Source organism: Pseudorasbora parva, chromosome 3 (assembly GCF_024679245.1).
Source record: "Pseudorasbora parva isolate DD20220531a chromosome 3, ASM2467924v1, whole genome shotgun sequence".
Taxonomy (NCBI): domain Eukaryota; kingdom Metazoa; phylum Chordata; class Actinopteri; order Cypriniformes; family Gobionidae; genus Pseudorasbora; species Pseudorasbora parva.
In genome coordinates, this window is record NC_090174.1 from 2,237,107 (window position 1) to 2,255,849 (window position 18,743).

General features: G+C 38.1%; 1 protein-coding gene across 1 annotated transcript in view; it reads left to right on the top strand.

The window, feature by feature from the left end:
* The window catches only part of brinp1 (bone morphogenetic protein/retinoic acid inducible neural-specific 1), a 257,705-nt gene that overhangs the window by 68,324 nt on the left and 170,638 nt on the right, over positions 1 to 18,743 (top strand). Inside the window, exon 2 of the mRNA XM_067437548.1 lies at positions 2,941 to 3,208. Coding sequence (XP_067293649.1) covers positions 2,991 to 3,208 — 218 coding nt within the window. The 5' untranslated portion in view covers positions 2,941 to 2,990. The remainder of the gene's footprint in view (positions 1 to 2,940; positions 3,209 to 18,743) is intronic.

An 18,743-nucleotide genomic window follows, 5' to 3' on the forward strand; every position in this document is an offset into this window, starting at 1 on the left:
CTCGAAATATGCAGTAATTCCATCCATTTGCCAGCGAGTGTGGTTGAGATACACTAAAATGAATGGGGTTCAGTGCTGGAACTATTGGTCGCTCTGTGACACGCGTTACTTCCGCATTCCTCAGTTCCTATGATAGTCTATGTGAGTGTCGTAACTCTGTTTTTTAACGGCTCTGGACATGACCAACTAACTCAACCCGCCCCTTTATTCTGCTTAAGCTTTCTCGTGCTCAAACAGCAACATTACACACTAAAGAACGATGTAAAAAAGCACAATGTGTCGTTTTGTTTGCTTCATTCTGTCGTCGCTGTCAGGTAATGTCTTTTAATAGCAGAGTTTGGCCTCAGGTGCTGGAGGGGAACATCTTGAGGATCATTACTGTGGAAAATGGCTGTTTTGCATACATTTTCAGAACCAAAACATTTTGCACTTTTTTCCCTCCAAAATGATGCTAAAAACACCTGGTTCTCATTCCTGTAAAATAAATCATCCAGAAATTAAATTCAGTATAATTACATGTAAAACTTTTTTTTTAGCTTCACTGAATCAACCAAAATACATTCATTTATCCTGCACATTATAGGCATGTGTGCTTAATAAGATTGGAGTGGCTGTTTTTTTTTGTGTAACTCAGAAACATAATTTATTAGATGATATGTATTTTTTGAGCAGTATTTATCTTGCAAAAAGAACAAGATCTTAAAGGGTTAGTTCACCCAGAAAGGAAATGTCTGTCATTAACTCCTCACCCTAATGTCGTTTCACACCCGTAAGACCTCCGTTCATCTTCACACACAGTTTAAGGTATTTATATAACTGATGTCTCATATGGACTACTTTGATGATGTTTTTATTCCCTTTCTGGACATGGACAGTATAGTGTGCATACACTTGCATACGCATTTAGACTAAATATAAAATATCTTAAACTGTGTGTGAAGATGAACGGAGGTCTTACGGGTGTGGAGCGACATTAGGGGGAGGAGTTAATGACAGACATTTCATTTATGGGTGAACTAACCCTTTAATAAGGGTAATCACATCAAACTCACATATGTCAAGTGCAACCAATAAAAGGATACAAACCTTAATATACTGTACAAAATGACTGAAAATCCTAGTGACAAGCAGCAGCACTTCATTTTTAAATATTATCCTCCAAAGAAGATATATATATATATATTAGACTTTTTCATTCTAATATTTTGCCAATGCTATTTTTCTCTACATGACTTGCATTGGCTATGCAACTGTATAACGCAGTGTGACCAAAGTTTTTTTTTGTTTTGTTTTTTTGACTCAGAATCATGTCTTATGATGTTTTACGTTAGTGTCACTTTAACAAATTCATTTTACAGGAGTGTATTTACTCTTGTCCGTCTCACTTTCAAGCAGGATATCAGTATGCACCACTTAATTGCGTAAATGAATGCAATGTAATAAATTCATGTGCGAGTGCATGCACGGTGTTAATTATCCTGAGATGCGCTGGAGTATTCCTCCACGAGCCAAACCCATGTCACAACACATCATAACACTGACACTCACCCCCGTCTGAACTTATCATGCCACCAATTAGTCTGAATAAAGTGAAGGCTGTTCTTCCTGTTTGTAATCCATCCTCATCTGTGAAAAGGGCAGCGAGTCAGGTCAGCGTGGAGCTCTGCAAACGGAGCACTGTGGGATTAAACGGCTAATAAAATCAAATATATCGGGCTGCTGGTGCGGGTTATGCCCACAATATTAGGTTTCATTCAACCCAGGCTCATTGGAAAAACACTGAGTCGTGTGTGTCGTGACACTTTCAAAGTGAAAGCTTTATAATAAACAGATGAACGTGAATCTGGCGAGGCTTTATTGCATTGGTTATTGTGCGCATTGCAGCAGTTCGGGAATGGAAATGATGAATCACACAAGTGATGAAACGGACAAATTCACCCTTTATCCAATTATTATTAAAAGTTTGTTGAATATTTTGTAAGCATATTGCATAGTTGTGATTGGAGTCTATTGTTTTATTTGTGATTATAACACAATGAAACATGACAAACTGTGCCGACATAGCCAGGCTGACATAAGAAGAAATGATGCACACATGCAAAAGCAATATTAATAACTGATTATGTTGTAGTCAATGTATGTATTCTGTCTTTTTTTTTGCATGCTAAAATAAATCCTGTAGCTATACTTTTTTTTTGTGTGCCATATAATTGTGCTGTTTGTGCTCAACAACATCTATGCTTGTTTGCAAAGTAATGACAAATAAAGAACTGGTTATTTTTTGGCAAATAATTTAGGAAGTAATGTATTCTATCTATCTATCTATCTATCTATCTATCTATCTATCTATCTATCTATCTATCTATCTATCTATCTATCTATCTATCTATCTATCTATCTATCTATCTATCTATCTATCTATCTATCTATCTATCTATCTATCTATCTATCTATCTATCTATCTATCTACTTATTATTGTTATTTTTGTCATATTTTGATGGTTTAATCAAACTTGAAGGGTCACCAAAAACAATAATATTCCCTCTGGACAAACTTTTGACCACTACTATACACTAAATCCTAAAAATGCCCCCCCAATAAATAAAACATTTGCTGAAGAATCGTGTATTTTATCTGGTCATGCATGTTATTCTCAAATCATGCACTATGTTAAAAGTCTTTCAAAGTCATAACATGTCATCGTGCATGGAAATAAGTCGTTATTATTCAATGATCTGCTACTGTAATCCTAATCTTGTGTGAAATGAGAATAAAATTATTTGGTGTTTTGCTGCCTCCAGTGTTGATTTCAGCTGGAAACTGAATATATTGGTATGCGTTTTGAGTTTTGCAATTGATTTTTTCCCCCAATTAACCTGCACATCCAGAGTTTTATGAATGACGCTGAGATATTGTTTTGTGTTGTTCTCGTCCTGCAGGTCTCCACAGAATGGAGCGAGAATGAGCAGAGAGCGGTCGAGAGTGAAGCATGAACTGGAGGCTCATTGAAGTCACTTACTTCCTGTTTATATGGGACCATATAACAGTTCAGTCTTCCCGCCAAGAGCCCTCGGCCAACGAACAGCATGTCACCAAGCAGTTTGATTGGCTCATCTCTGACCGTGGCCCTTTCCACCACTCGAAGGGGTACCTCTCCTTCATGGAAAGATTTCGCCAAGGATTCACGACCCGGTATAAGATTTATAGGTGAGTGCACTTAATCGACTCTGTTTAGTGCGATAAGAGCTGCAGCTCGTGTGCATGTGCGAAGTTTCCGCTGAAAAGCGAGCGTATGGGCTTATGAAGAACTGCCCTCGGTGTGAACCTGTTTTATCATACTATAGAGTTCAGAGCATTTCGAGCATTGAGTTCGGCCCATTCATAGAGGGAGGATATGCGTTCAATCTGATCAGCTCCTCAGTTATTGTGCTTGCAGGGTTCCCACGCTCATGAAAAACCGTGGACATATCAGAGGATTTTAAAATAGTGCTTCTCAGGCCTGGAGAAAAGCATGGGCATTTCTGAATTTGTTCTGTTTTGTTCCGAAATATTGCATTGGCAAGAGAGTGCAATCTAACTATACTGAATTTTTTCCAGCAAATCATGTAAAATTCAATTTGGGAAGCTGCATTGTGTGTAGAAGTGGGCTGTAGTTCTGGTGGAGCACTGGTTTCTGATGTTGTCAATGAAGGTATTTAAAAGATCCTTGAAAAATAAAGAGGTAACGCTAGTGTTGTAGTACTCGAGAACAGTCTTAAGACCATTTTCTGAAGGTCTGACCGCATTTATCTCGCTCTCAGACTAAGAGGGCTCAGATTTTACCTCAAGATCATGTCAAGATCTGCGAGGACATCACAAAATCGCTGGTGCATTGTCTGATTTATTTCTTAACATCATTATTATGATTTAATGTAAAACGTACTGCTTAAAATGCAACCAATAACTTAATTTTAATGCTATTTTTTATTTTGTTATTGTAGGGACAGGCTCAAAATCAATGCAGGATTGACTCAAAAAAGTAAAATTCCCAAACGTAATAATAATGCCCACAAATTCAAGATATGATTGCAAAAAATATCTTTTATTTTATTTTATATAGCATAGGCTATAACAATATCAAGAGAGCTGTTTTCACAGATATGAGCACAATGTGATATTTATTTTATACAAATGTTCAATAAATGGGCTTAGCATTAATATTACGTTTTTGGCTGGAATCGGTTGAATAAATTATTCATTGTTTTCTTATCAGTTTCATATTTAAAAGTAGACCTGTCCTTTTATTTTCCCATCGTATTTCTATATTCAAAATGTTATTTTTACAATGTAATTCTCAGCATTATTTATGCAGGTGTAATTGTAGTAATTCACCTCTGCAACACTAAGATGGATTTATCGTTAGTGATTTGATTGCTAACAGCTCTATATAATGTCTTATTATTCTAAGTGCATTTATTGATTAGATATAAGACATTTCTCAGACAGTAGATGTGGGTTCAGATGAATTTGAGCGGTGCTGGTTTGGTCTTGGTTTAGTTGGTCTTGATCACAACGTTAGGTACACTTTACAATATCGTCTCGTTTGTTAATATGAGTTAATGCATGTTAGTCCAGGATATGTGATGTATTATCGGATTGAAGCGTGTTGTAAAATGTTAGTGCTGTGAGGTTGACCTTTCATCGTTCAGGAGGTTTAATGGCGCTTTGTTGCTGTTACAAACTTTGCCTCTCCAGAAGGTCTTTAGGAGGAATAAAAAATCATAAATGAGTCCATAGAGTTCGATTCTGATATTGATGGAATTGGACACATATGATATTACTAGGGTCTTTTTCTCTGGAGAAGCAAGAGATTTGGTGTTTTTTCTGGAACTGGACGGACTTCATTATTGGGTGATTATCAGCCATATGTTTGAGCATCGAGCCATTAAATGAATGACAAGAGACTGTAACTCTGTGTCATTATTATATCAGTCTATGAAGTAACCTTCCTTTATGATTTATTAAAGACCCCATGTGGTAGAAAATCCCATTTTTAATGCTGCTTATATGTGTATCAATCAATCAGTCAACTTTATTTGTATAGCGCTTTTACAATCACGATTGTGTCAAAGCAGCTTCACAGTGTCAAACAGGATAATATTGCGACAAAATTAGATTTGGCTGTACAGTCGTTCTGGAGAAAACAGTGATGTTATCAGCTTATTTTAATTTATCATATAGCGACAATGTTGGCATATCAGTAGTATAGTTTATACAATTAAATAAGACCTAATTAATACATTTTATTTGTATAATAAGTTGAATAACTTTAATCATAATGTGGTGTCAAACAATGTGGAAATGTATGTCAAAACCATAGCTGAGTAGTATTGCCTCCTTAAAACTGCAGTGAAAAAAACAAAAACATGGTTTAAAAATCGCGGCTGTTTCTGAACCAATCACGTCAGCATGTGGGCGGGCTTTAGCATTTCATTAGTCTTAAGAGAAACAGGTTAGAGTGGATCTCTGAGCTGCTTTGAGTGAGAGGAGGCGGGGCTAATTTGCATATTCATAAATCTAAGGGTGTCGAGTTACAGTCAAACCATTTTAAGAAGACATTTTTTCACAGGGGAAAAAAACAACTAAACATTTAAATACATCATTTTGGTGAATTTTGAGGGATTAAATGATTGACTACAGAGGGACTTTAAGTAATTTGAACATGTTACATATTCCTCCCTTGATGAGAAATTCTTGATGAGAAAAGGTTTTATAACATTCACTAATCAGTTGCGTGCCAAGGCAGCCAAACCAAGTATTTTCCAACTGATTTTCTCCATAGAGATTTATAAAAGTCTTCAATAAAGAGTTTTAAACCATGAACCAAAACAACCTGATCAGCTGAATCGCAACAGATATTGCCTTTGATTTGAGGCACACACGCACGCACGCACGCACGCACGCACGCACGCACGCACGCACACACACACACACACACACACACACACACACACACACACACACACACACACACACACACACACACACACAGAGTCCTCGAAGAAGGATGGTTTATGATTTATATTTTATGAAAAAGCAACCAAATGTCACAATATAAAGCTATTAAATTCCCGTAAACTATACAGTAAAAACAAGTGATTTGAGGATGTCAGGAACCAGCGTCACACTTCTCTGATTTGTGGATCTCTGGTGTTTTTACTGAGAATGTGGCTATTATTATTTTATGTTACAATTACATTTACTTTTGTGGTAGGTCTGTCTTAAACCTGTTTAATGCTATTGTTCAATATCAATTTCTCGTTAAAATGAATGTGATTTTTTTACATAAATTACTCTTATATTTCAGGGATGTAAACTCATAAGGGCTGAAGAAGTGAGACAATTAAAAAGATTTTAGTACACATTTCAATGAATAAATTATTTAAATGTATCTTTATAATAAAAATCCATAGCTTTATAATAACACCCATTCTGATGTTACTGCACTCTAAAAATGCTGGGTTGTTTTAACCCAAATTAGGGTTGGGTTTGTCAAAGTTTAACCCAAATTAGGGTTGGGTTTGTCCACGTTTAACCCAAATTAGGGTTGGGTTTGTCAAAGTTTAACCCAAATTAGGGTTGGGTTTGTCCACGTTTGACCCAAATTAGGGTTGGGTTTGTCCATGTTTGATCCAAATTTGGGTTGGGTTTGTCCATGTTTGATCCAAATTAGGGTTGGGTTTGTCCATGTTTGATCCAAATTAGGGTTGGGTTTGTCCACGTTTGACCCAAATTAGGGTTGGGTTTGTCCATGTTTGATCCAAATTAAGGTTGGGTTTGTCCACGTTTAACCCAAATTAGGGTTGGGTTTGTCCACGTTTAACCCAAATTTGGGTTGGGTTTGTCCATGCTTGACCCAAATTAGGGTTGGGTTTGTCCACGTTTAACCCAAATTAGGGTTGGGTTTGTCCACGTTTGACCCAAATTAGGGTTGGGTTTGTCCACGTTTAACCCAAATTAGGGTTGGGTTTGTCCACGTTTAACCCAAATTAGGGTTGGGTTTGTCCACGTTTGACCCAAATTAGGGTTGGGTTTGTCCACGTTTGACCCAAATTAGGGTTGGGTTTGTCCACGTTTGATCCAAATTAAGGTTGGGTTTGTCCACGTTTGACCCAAATTAGGGTTGGGTTTGTCCACGTTTGACCCAAATTTGGGTTGGGTTTGTCCACGTTTGACCCAAATTAGGGTTGGGTTTGTCCACGTTTGACCAAAATTAGGGTTGGGTTTGTCCATGTTTGATCCAAATTAAGGTTGGGTTTGTCCACGTTTAACCCAAATTTGGGTTGGGTTTGTCCACGTTTGACCCAAATTAGGGTTGGGTTTGTCCATGTTTGATCCAAATTAGGGTTGGGTTTGTCCACGTTTAACCCAAATTAGAGTTGGGTTTGTCCACGTTTGACCCAAATTAGGGTTGGGTTTGTCCACGTTTGACCCAAATTAGGGTTGGGTTTGTCCACGTTTGACCCAAATTAGGGTTGGGTTTGTCAAAGTTTAACCCAAATTAGGGTTGGGTTTGTCCACGTTTGACCCAAATTAGGGTTGGGTTTGTCCACGTTTGACCCAAATTAGGGTTGGGTTTGTCCACGTTTGACCCAAATTAGGGTTGGGTTTGTCCACGTTTGACCCAAATTAGGGTTGGGTTTGTCCACGTTTGACCGAAATTAGAGTTGGGTTTGTCCACGCTTGACCCAAATTAGGGTTGGGTTTGTCCACGTTTAACCCAAATTAGGGTTGGGTTTGTCCACGTTTGACCCAAATTAGGGTTGGGTTTGTCCACGTTTAACCCAAATTAGGGTTGGGTTTGTCCACGTTTAACCCAAATTAGGGTTGGGTTTGTCCACGTTTGACCCAAATTAGGGTTGGGTTTGTCCACGTTTGACCTAAATTAGAGTTGGGTTTGTCCATGCTTGACCCAAATTAGGGTTGGGTTTGTCCACGTTTGACCCAAATTAGGGTTGGGTTTGTCCACGTTTGACCCAAATTAGGGTTGGGTTTGTCCACGTTTGACCTAAATTAGAGTTGGGTTTGTCCATGCTTGACCCAAATTAGGGTTGGGTTTGTCCACGCTTGACCCAAATTAGGGTTGGGTTTGTCCACGTTTAACCCAAATTAGGGTTGGGTTTGTCCACGTTTAACCCAAATTAGGGTTGGGTTTGTCCACGTTTGACCCAAATTAGGGTTGGGTTTGTCCACGTTTAACCCAAATTAGGGTTGGGTTTGTCCATGTTTAACCCAAATTAGGGTTGGGTTTGTCCACGTTTAACCCAAATTAGGGTTGGGTTTGTCCATGTTTGATCCAAATTAGGGTTGGGTTTGTCCACGTTTAACCCAAATTAGGGTTGGGTTTGTCCACGTTTGACCCAAATTAGGGTTGGGTTTGTCCATGTTTAACCCAAATTAGTGTTGGGTTTGTCCACGTTTGACCCAAATTAGGGTTGGGTTTGTCCACGTTTGACCCAAATTAGGGTTGGGTTTGTCCACGTTTGATCCAAATTAAGGTTGGGTTTGTCCACGTTTGACCCAAATTAGGGTTGGGTTTGTCCACGTTTGACCCAAATTTGGGTTGGGTTTGTCCACGTTTGACCCAAATTAGGGTTGGGTTTGTCCACGTTTGACCAAAATTAGGGTTGGGTTTGTCCATGTTTGATCCAAATTAAGGTTGGGTTTGTCCACGTTTAACCCAAATTTGGGTTGGGTTTGTCCACGTTTGACCCAAATTAGGGTTGGGTTTGTCCATGTTTGATCCAAATTAGGGTTGGGTTTGTCCACGTTTAACCCAAATTAGAGTTGGGTTTGTCCACGTTTGACCCAAATTAGGGTTGGGTTTGTCCACGTTTGACCCAAATTAGGGTTGGGTTTGTCCACGTTTGACCCAAATTAGGGTTGGGTTTGTCAAAGTTTAACCCAAATTAGGGTTGGGTTTGTCCACGTTTGACCCAAATTAGGGTTGGGTTTGTCCACGTTTGACCCAAATTAGGGTTGGGTTTGTCCACGTTTGACCCAAATTAGGGTTGGGTTTGTCCACGTTTGACCCAAATTAGGGTTGGGTTTGTCCACGTTTGACCCAAATTAGAGTTGGGTTTGTCCACGCTTGACCCAAATTAGGGTTGGGTTTGTCCACGTTTAACCCAAATTAGGGTTGGGTTTGTCCACGTTTGACCCAAATTAGGGTTGGGTTTGTCCACGTTTAACCCAAATTAGGGTTGGGTTTGTCCACGTTTAACCCAAATTAGGGTTGGGTTTGTCCACGTTTGACCCAAATTAGGGTTGGGTTTGTCCACGTTTGACCTAAATTAGAGTTGGGTTTGTCCATGCTTGACCCAAATTAGGGTTGGGTTTGTCCACGCTTGACCCAAATTAGGGTTGGGTTTGTCCACGTTTAACCCAAATTAGGGTTGGGTTTGTCCACGTTTGACCCAAATTAGGGTTGGGTTTGTCCACGTTTGACCCAAATTAGGGTTGGGTTTGTCCACGTTTAACCCAAATTAGGGTTGGGTTTGTCCACGTTTGACCCAAATTAGGGTTGGGTTTGTCCACGTTTGACCCAAATTAGGGTTGGGTTTGTCCACGTTTGACCCAAATTAGGGTTGGGTTTGTCCACGTTTGACCCAAATTAGGGTTGGGTTTGTCAAAGTTTAACCCAAATTAGGGTTGGGTTTGTCCACGTTTGACCCAAATTAGGGTTGGGTTTGTCCACGTTTGACCCAAATTAGGGTTGGGTTTGTCCACGTTTGACCCAAATTAGGGTTGGGTTTTTCCACGTTTGACCCAAATTAGGGTTGGGTTTGTCCACGTTTGACCCAAATTAGGGTTGGGTTTGTCCACGCTTGACCCAAATTAGGGTTGGGTTTGTCCACGTTTGACCCAAATTAGGGTTGGGTTTGTCCACGTTTGACCCAAATTAGGGTTGGGTTTGTCCACGTTTGACCCAAATTAGGGTTGGGTTTGTCCACGTTTGACCCAAATTAGGGTTGGGTTTTTCCACGTTTGACCCAAATTAGGGTTGGGTTTGTCCACGTTTGACCCAAATTAGGGTTGGGTTTGTCCACGCTTGACCCAAATTAGGGTTGGGTTTGTCCACGTTTGACCCAAATTAGGGTTGGGTTTGTCCACGTTTGACCCAAATTAGGGTTGGGTTTGTCCACGTTTGACCCAAATTAGAGTTGGGTTTGTCCATGCTTGACCCAAATTAGGGTTGGGTTTGTCCACGCTTGACCCAAATTAGAGTTGAAACAACCCAGCATTTTTAGAGTTTATAGTGTTACGTGTTTATATCTACATAGAGCAAAGAGTAATACTTTTTTTTTAAAAGGAAATCTTTGAGTCAAATCACTTAAGCGATTCCAAAATACATTCTGTGTAAAGATGTTAAGTATGCCTGTGAATGCGGCACCTGTGTGTTAAAAGAAGTCCTACCGAAAAGCAATCAAAGGATGCACTGGATTACGGCTCAGATGCTAATGGACATTGCATGTTCTTTTAGAGCACAACTGTTCTTTCCTCAAGAATACTGCCGCTTGGTGTGCAGTGACTTTAAAAATAAGCTTTCAGGATAATAACATAAAAAAGTCACTGCAGAGGACACATACAATAGGTCTCTATATCTTCAGTGCATTAAAGGATAAAACTGCATTCAGGCGACGGTCTTAAAATCTGCACTGAAGCGTGAGAGGCGGGTGTGTTTTCACCTTGATGCACCGGTTCAGCTCAGGCTTTGTGATAGTATAACCTTGCTGTGTCTAGAAATGCTGTTTGTAAGATATTGCATATTAAAACGGCACACTCTAATCATTATCTAATTAACTTGCTGTTGTGCACTGTGTGAAAATGTCCTGCAGTGTTTGTCATCAAGATATATTGCAAATAAGTGATGACAGAGCTATAATATGCCCTTACTATTGCAATAATGTAAGTAATAAATGCACTCCGTGGAGGATTAAAATCATGCATTTAACCCTCGTTTAACTCCTTGAAGTCTGCACAGTTTTGGGGCACTTTAGATGTTTTGACATGCTCTGACATTTGTGCTTTTTTCATTTGCTTATAAACATATTAATGGAAAAAGTGTCATTGCACTGTATTCAGCACAAACCGGGCTACCATAATATGTGAGCAACATGTACATGCTTGTTTTTTGGGGGGGAGAATAACGCTTATGCATTGTTATTTAAAAAAAAACAAAAAAAAAACGGTTCAAGAACAGAATAAACGTACTCGTCACAATCCTTGGCTGGATCCGTTGCTCCTTGACATGAAATCAGCTCTTCTTCAGAAGTAAATTTTTCCAGAAATACTCCTCACCGCGTCTCAAAAGTATGTAAAGTACATGAATCTAACTAAACTTGATGCGTTTTACCGAGTTCATGTGGGCATTGACTCTGTTCGCATGCATCGCGTCAGAATTTGCCTTTCAATTGAATGCTGGGCACCTCTCTCTTTTCAAACAGATTACATAGGCAGAGAATATTTGTTTTTGATTTGATTTACCTTATTTAAAGCCTGACATTTCAATGTTTCTTTAGACATATTTCTCATGTTTGTGTGACAAGTATTCACTAAGTTACAGTTCATTGAGAGAGAGGCTGCAGATCGTGCATCATGTTTGCTTTCTTTATTTTGCAAAAATCACAACATTTAGTTTTCATTGTTTAAATGTAGGATAGTTAACAGTTTTGAATAATATTCAACACTAGTATTGAGTATTTTGAGTCTCTTTCGCACTGATAAGGCGAAGGTCGTTCGACTGACGACCCATAGTGGTTAAGCTAGTCCCACACTAAAATGCATGTTTGAGCTATTTGAACTAAAAATCAACTTGCACTGATACTTAATTTATTTACATCAGGACTTTTTAAAGGCACATTTTAAAATCTGCTTAAATGCCCTAATTGAACTAACGCCTAATTTAAGCCCCGTCTGTGAAACCAGGCCTAAAAATCCCCTAGATCACTAGAGTTTTTGGCATCAAACTAGAGTAATATAGTGTTTTATGGACAAGCTGTGCTTTATATGTTTTGAATGCATGACATGGAGGCAAATTATTGGTAAAACCGGTGGTTATTTTTGTAATTTACGTTAGATCTAGCATTCTGCCTGCTTTTACAATTACTTATTATTACTATAAATTACTTATTTGAATTAATTATCAAGAGAGAGAGATGAGAGATGTTCAGCATGTCTATCTATTAACAGTGAAGATGTAAGTTTAATTACTTCAAAACCAGTGAGGTTTTCCCCTCGTTGCTGAGTGATATAATGTAGCGATTCAGTTGCAAAGCTACTATAAACCAGTATAGAATGATATATAATACACTAACTGTGCATTGAATGGTTTTATTGCACATCTTCCAGCCAATCAGAATCGAGTATTCAGACAGACCATGGAATAAGCATATTTACAGCTGTGTGAACAAAATGTGCCAGAAATCAAGTTTTTGGCACAAAAAAACTGTTATATAATGTGTATTTTTGTATCTTCTCACTTGTATGTAAACACTTTACAGCACGTCAGCAGTCATTAGCATCTTTAATGTAATGATGTTTATAAGCCTGTTGCTTTCAGCGAGAAACCTTCGGCATAAACCGGCTGAACGCCATGGGGATATAGTGAGCATTTTTAATTAGCAGCCACTATTTTTAGTTGCATTAAATATAATATAGATATTTTGGTTACACTTTATAATGACTGCATGCTATGAATCATTAGTTAAGCATTAGTGAAAAGTTAATGTATCATTTATAATGCATTAATAAGCAGTTTTATAAGAACCAGCTATTCTTGATTTATAAGCACATCTATTATTTAAATAAACTATTTGGACATTTTTATTTAGACAGTAATAGCTACTCCGTGTGTTAATACGTGCTTTATTAACATGTATCACTGTAATTTGTGACTTTTTCAGGTAGTTATAAAACATCTAGTAGTTGTCAGTGAACTCATCTAAAGTGATATTAATGCCTCGTAAAGCTTTTACAAAAGATATTGGTAACACTTTAGTATGGGGAACACATATTCACTATTAACTCCGACTTTTGCCTCAATAAACTCCCAATTTACTGCTTATTAATAGTTAGTACGGTAGTTTTTGTAGCGTTTAAGTTTAGGTATTGGGTCGGATTAAGGGATGTAGAATAAGATCATGCAGAATAAGGCATTAATATGAGCTTTATAAGTGCTAATAAACAGACAATATCCTAGTAAAATGCATGATCATAAGCAACTAGTTAATAGACAATAACTGACCTTAAAATAAAGGTTTACCCAAGTTTGTTATTGCATATGGCTATTACATTTTGTGAAAATTGTCAAAAACCCTGACGGTGGCTGGCAACTTTAAAAGAAAAAATACTCTAGCATGGAAAGAGTTAATAAAGTATGAAAATACAATGATTAAACACATTATAGGTATGCTTATAAATCAAGAATAAAGCATTCATAGCTATACTTATGATTACTAATAAGCTTATTAATGGCTACTAATGTTTTATAAATGATGAATTAAATATTTACTAATGATTAACTCGTTTCTCCGTCCGCCCGTTCATTCGTCCGTCTGTTCGTCTTTTCGTTCGTTCATTCATTCATTCGTTCATTCATTCATTCATTCATTCATTCATTCATTCATTCATTCATTCATTCATTCATTCATTCACTCACTTCGGTCTTTACAGAGAATTTTCCATAATAAATAAAACAAAAAGAAGCAAACTAAAAAAATATTTAAAACAGAAGAAAAAAATGAATATAACAAAATAATATACATAACTGAACAAAGTATAGACAGAAGCCACTGCTCATGGTGCGTTTACTGTATTTATCTGAGGAGCGTCATGATTTTCTGATGGGTTAGATTAGCACAAACGCGTTACATAAGACGTTTCCCAAAGTATACAATTATAATTACAATGATCATACACGTCTACATTTCAGATATTATTACAATTTATTTAGTATTGCATACACAAATTATTTATATAATAATATAATTATTTATCACCTTGTTTTTAAACACTTTCTTAAATTTACTGAATTATTACAGTTTTAATTCCATCTCAAAATTAGTCCTTAGGTTTACCCCTTTCTATTTTGTTTTACTTTTTTAAACATATGAATAATAATTCATAGCATGCAATTATTATAAAGTGTTGTGATATTTTTGAGTGCCTAACTCAACCCCTATGCCTAAACCAATTCCCAACAATATTAAACCTCAAACACACTGATAAAAGTTCACGCCTTTATACAAAATAAATAAAATAAATAATAATAATCCTGCAGTCATTCGTACATTTAGACACTGCCGCTTGTCAAATGCCATTGGCCTCTGTGTGTGTGTGTGTGTGTGTGTGTGTGTGTGTGTGTGTGTGTGTGTGTGTGTGTCTTGTGATGAATTGCTAACCAGTATTTGAGCAATAAATGCTTTTGTTGGACTGGGGAAGTTTTTGAGTTATACACATTGACAGTATGAATGTAAACTCTTTTTGCACAAAGTATTTTTTCCCATTCAAATTTTAAAAGTAAAAATCAGTCAATCTGAAGCGGAAGGCTGTAAACTCAGAAACGTGTGTGTTTTAAAAGCTCGGATACAGCCACAGTGAAATACTGGCATTGGCATTTATTCCTTCCTGATATAATATCCTTCCGGTGCCATGAAAGCACACCTGTCAGTATCAGTGACACTTACATAAATCACCACACACTCTCGATGTGTTACGTGTGTGTGAGGATCTCACGTCTCAGGAGCTCAATGAGCAGTTTTACAGGTGAGGGACACTTGCAAAGTACTTTTTCTGCTGGTTAAAATAGTTTTTCTGGCTCTGGAGACTCAAAGATGCCCTGTAGAAACGGCATCCGCTCTAAAACAAGCAGAAAACGGCCTAACTGGACAGCATCAGCACCGTTCTGTGCAGCTTTATATACAGTAGACAATACACTAAAAACAACAACAACAAAAAAACGGTGATATATAGTACTAAAAGTGGTTCTTTGGCTTGTAATCATAGGGGAACCAAATTTACCCCTTTTCCACCAAGGCAGTGCTGGTGCTAAATCGGAGCCAGAGCCTAGTGTTTCCACAGCCAAAGCACCAGCTCCGAACCAGGGAAAGTGGTTCTTAAGTAGCACCAAAACATTGCTGGGCAAGAAGTAAGAAACGCTTGTGTCACCTGCTTGGGGCGGTGTTACCGTGATCAACAAGACCAACACAAACTTGTGACTGCCATTTTTTAAATAGCAGCTAATCAAGCTAACAGCTGCTCGATTGTAATCTCTGTCTATACAAATCATGGAGCTGCACGAATGCGTTGGATTTGCGGCGTTTTGATGCCGATGTGATCATAAAGCCATGAGCCATTGAGTGAAGGCTTGTTCCAGATGCATCGGCGCGCGCTGTGCAGACCGATCGCCGTATGACATCAAAGTACAGCGAGCGCAAACGACTCCTTATGCTTTTGAATCGCTCACGCAGTATTTTGATATCATACAGGGATCGGTCCGCGCAGCGCCGATGCATCTCGAGCAAGCCTGGTGTTGTGTTTGTATACCTCTTATCTTTCTCGCTAGCGTTTTAGCTACACTAGAGAGGCAACGGGAAATACAGTGACGTAAGACCTAGCTCTGTGGTGGCTCTCTAGCCTGTGGAAAGCCAAACCGGTTCTTAAAGGCTGTAGAGTCGTACCAACTTAGAACTGACACTAGGACTGGCTCTGAACCGGTTCATTCTGGTGGAGAAGGGGTATTTGATTACAGGCCAAAAACCACTTTTAGTGCCAAATCTGAACTAGCACCGGTTAGTACGGAGACCCCGAAGGCAGAGATATTGCCTTCCGGGTCTCGGTACAGTTTACCTCCAGTGAAGAATAACAGATATAAGCATTCATTCGTCCCGAGAGCCATCTTGTTTATGAATTCAGGAGTAGACAGACTATAACAATTAAATAGTGAAGGGGTTATTATTATTATAATATGTATAGTATTGGTTGTTTTTGATGATGTTGTTGCTGAAATGGGGTTGGTTGTGGAATTGTTGCTATATTATGAAATGTCAGATTTTACTTTAACAAGGGCCAGTTACATACATTATTTCTTCTGTGTTTTTGTCTTGTATTTGTGCATCTGTGAACTGTTCTGTGTTTATCTTGCTGCAAAACCAATTGCTCTATGGGGACAAATAAAGTATAAAGTCTAAAGTCTAAATAGCACCATTTTTTTTTAGAGTGTAGCAAAAAAATGTGTATAGACCTTGATCCAATGGCAAATCCAAGATGGCAGACAAGGAGAGAGAAATGTCAATTATAGATATTTGTGTAATTAATGTGCTTTATCATGTTGTTCATGTCTAATGGAGTGTTTCAGATCAGTCTCTCATGACTTTATTGGGTTGTAGAACGCAAGGGATGGAAACAGCGCTACGGTTCATATTTTACACTGATATCTGAGAAGAAAATCGAAGTAGTTTGTGTGTACTCCAAATGAGCATTGTTGTGTTGTTTTTGAGTATCATAATAGGGGTGTGTGATATTTAATAATTGTGCGCAAGCTGTCATTATTCACTCAAAAGGCACAGTTTATAGTGCATGCTTTCCGTGCGCTGCGTGTCGTATGCTGTTAGAATGAGCCCAAAATGCAATAAATGAGGGCAGAAACGACCCTGTATACGTTCTTTTGTTATATTTATATCATGTGCTATAGTTAAACAATATTACACAAGCGAGAGACAGTTGCAAGTCTGGGTATAACACGTGACGTTGGGCTTCTTTTCTTGGCAAGTCGTGTTAAAAAATCTCGAGTCGCAGGTTGCGTTTTTTTGGGGGCTTTAAAAAAAAATATGGTTGTTTGTTAGGAAAATATGATAAGCAACTTTGTTTCTTTACATTTATGGTCGCTGTTTTGTCCAATACATTGATGGACACTGTCTTCTCACAACCATAGCCATTCAATGCAATGATAAGTGCTGTAGTAAAAAAAGAAAAATCACGTTCAACGTGCAGGCATGTGACGTCATAAATGCATGTGATGATAATTAGTATAAATAGACGTATAATACATTTGTACAAACAATGCCACCAGCAGATATGTGAAGAGATGGAAAGGAGGCTATTATAAAAAACAAAACAAAAAAAAGGTATGGTATGAAGGTATGGTTTGAATTTATTTCATCATAAATACAGCTCTGGAAAAAATGAAGACACCACTTAACATTGATAAATGATTTTATCATTGATAAGATTGAGAAATCAATGTTACGTGGTCTCTTCATTGTTTCCAGAGCTGTATTTGGCTGTATTGCAGCGCTCCCTTAGTGCTTACCTGTGTCCCAATCGTAGAATGTAAAAAATGGGCATATTATTAACCCTTTTTTGTGACATTAGTAATTTTTAAAACTATTTAGGGCAGATTGCACATTGAGATGCAGAGCTTGTCTTTTGCACGGTTTGCAGTGTGTGTGTGTGTGTTCGCCACTGCTCCTTATATGTGTGCACTAACTCTGACTATGGGTTATCATAAATGGCCTTCACGTCACTTTTCCTCTTTCTACATACATTTACATTTATGCATTTGGCAGACGCTTTTATCCAAAGTGACTTACATTGCATTTTAAGGTACACATTTTTTTGTGTGTCAATTCTTGCTTTCCCTGGGAATCGAACCCACGACCTTGGCGTTGCTAGCGCCTCGCTCTACTGGAAAGCTCTCTCTTTCTCTTTCTCCATCGCCACAGCTGATCGGAGGACATTGCGTGCTCTTTATTGCAATTTGAAGGTTTTTGTAAACTCACATCTGTTTTTGCTTTTTAAACTCCGAGAGGTTTCAGTTTAATATGTTGCAGGCTCATTTATTTATCTATAAAAAAATATATATTTATATTTTAAATTATATTGAAGATAATGAATATTATAATATTGGGCTTGTTTTTTAAGCTGCGGTTGCTTATTTGTCTCGTGGGATTCGGCAACACTGGAGAGAGAGCTGTTTTTCCAGAATATCAGCGCCGCTGCAAATGTGATATTGATGTTCTACGACCATTCAACAATCAAGACGTTAATATTATGAGCTACGTTTGAGGCAGAATATTGTCTGTTTTTTAAATTTCACCACTGAAAATAGTTCCAATCAAAGCCACCGCAGAACCTGTGCAGTTATCTAACAAAACTCAGCTGTTTCTTTACTGAATGAATCTGTATTTTGAGCAAATCGAGTGTGTGAATAATTCAATAACTCATTCATAAAGACGGTAAGGGCCCTATCATACACCCGGCGCAAGTGTGTTCTGCTAGTTTCAGCTTGATAAAGATATACATGTCTACATGTCATTTTCTCAAAACGTAATAACATCTTGAGCTTATAATCTAATAACACTCAGTATACTGCATCCTACACAGGACGTGTCCTCCGGAGGACGCAGCCTTCAAAATTTAACGAAATGAGACACAGCTTATATAAAGCATGTTCACTCTGCCATTCAGGGCGAAGTCTTGTAAAGAGTAACACTGCAATTCTGAGCGTTCTCCCATGTTTAGTGTCTCTTGGTTTTGGATCACCTGCCTGTTTCTGGACTACTCTTTCGCCTGCGTTCCCTGCCTTGTTGTGTTTGTTTGGACTGCCTGCATGTATTTTGACCTTGCCTGAACTCTGGACTTCGATTGTGGACTGTTGTCTTAATAAAGTTGCATTTGGATCCCCAATCTGTTGACTCATCGT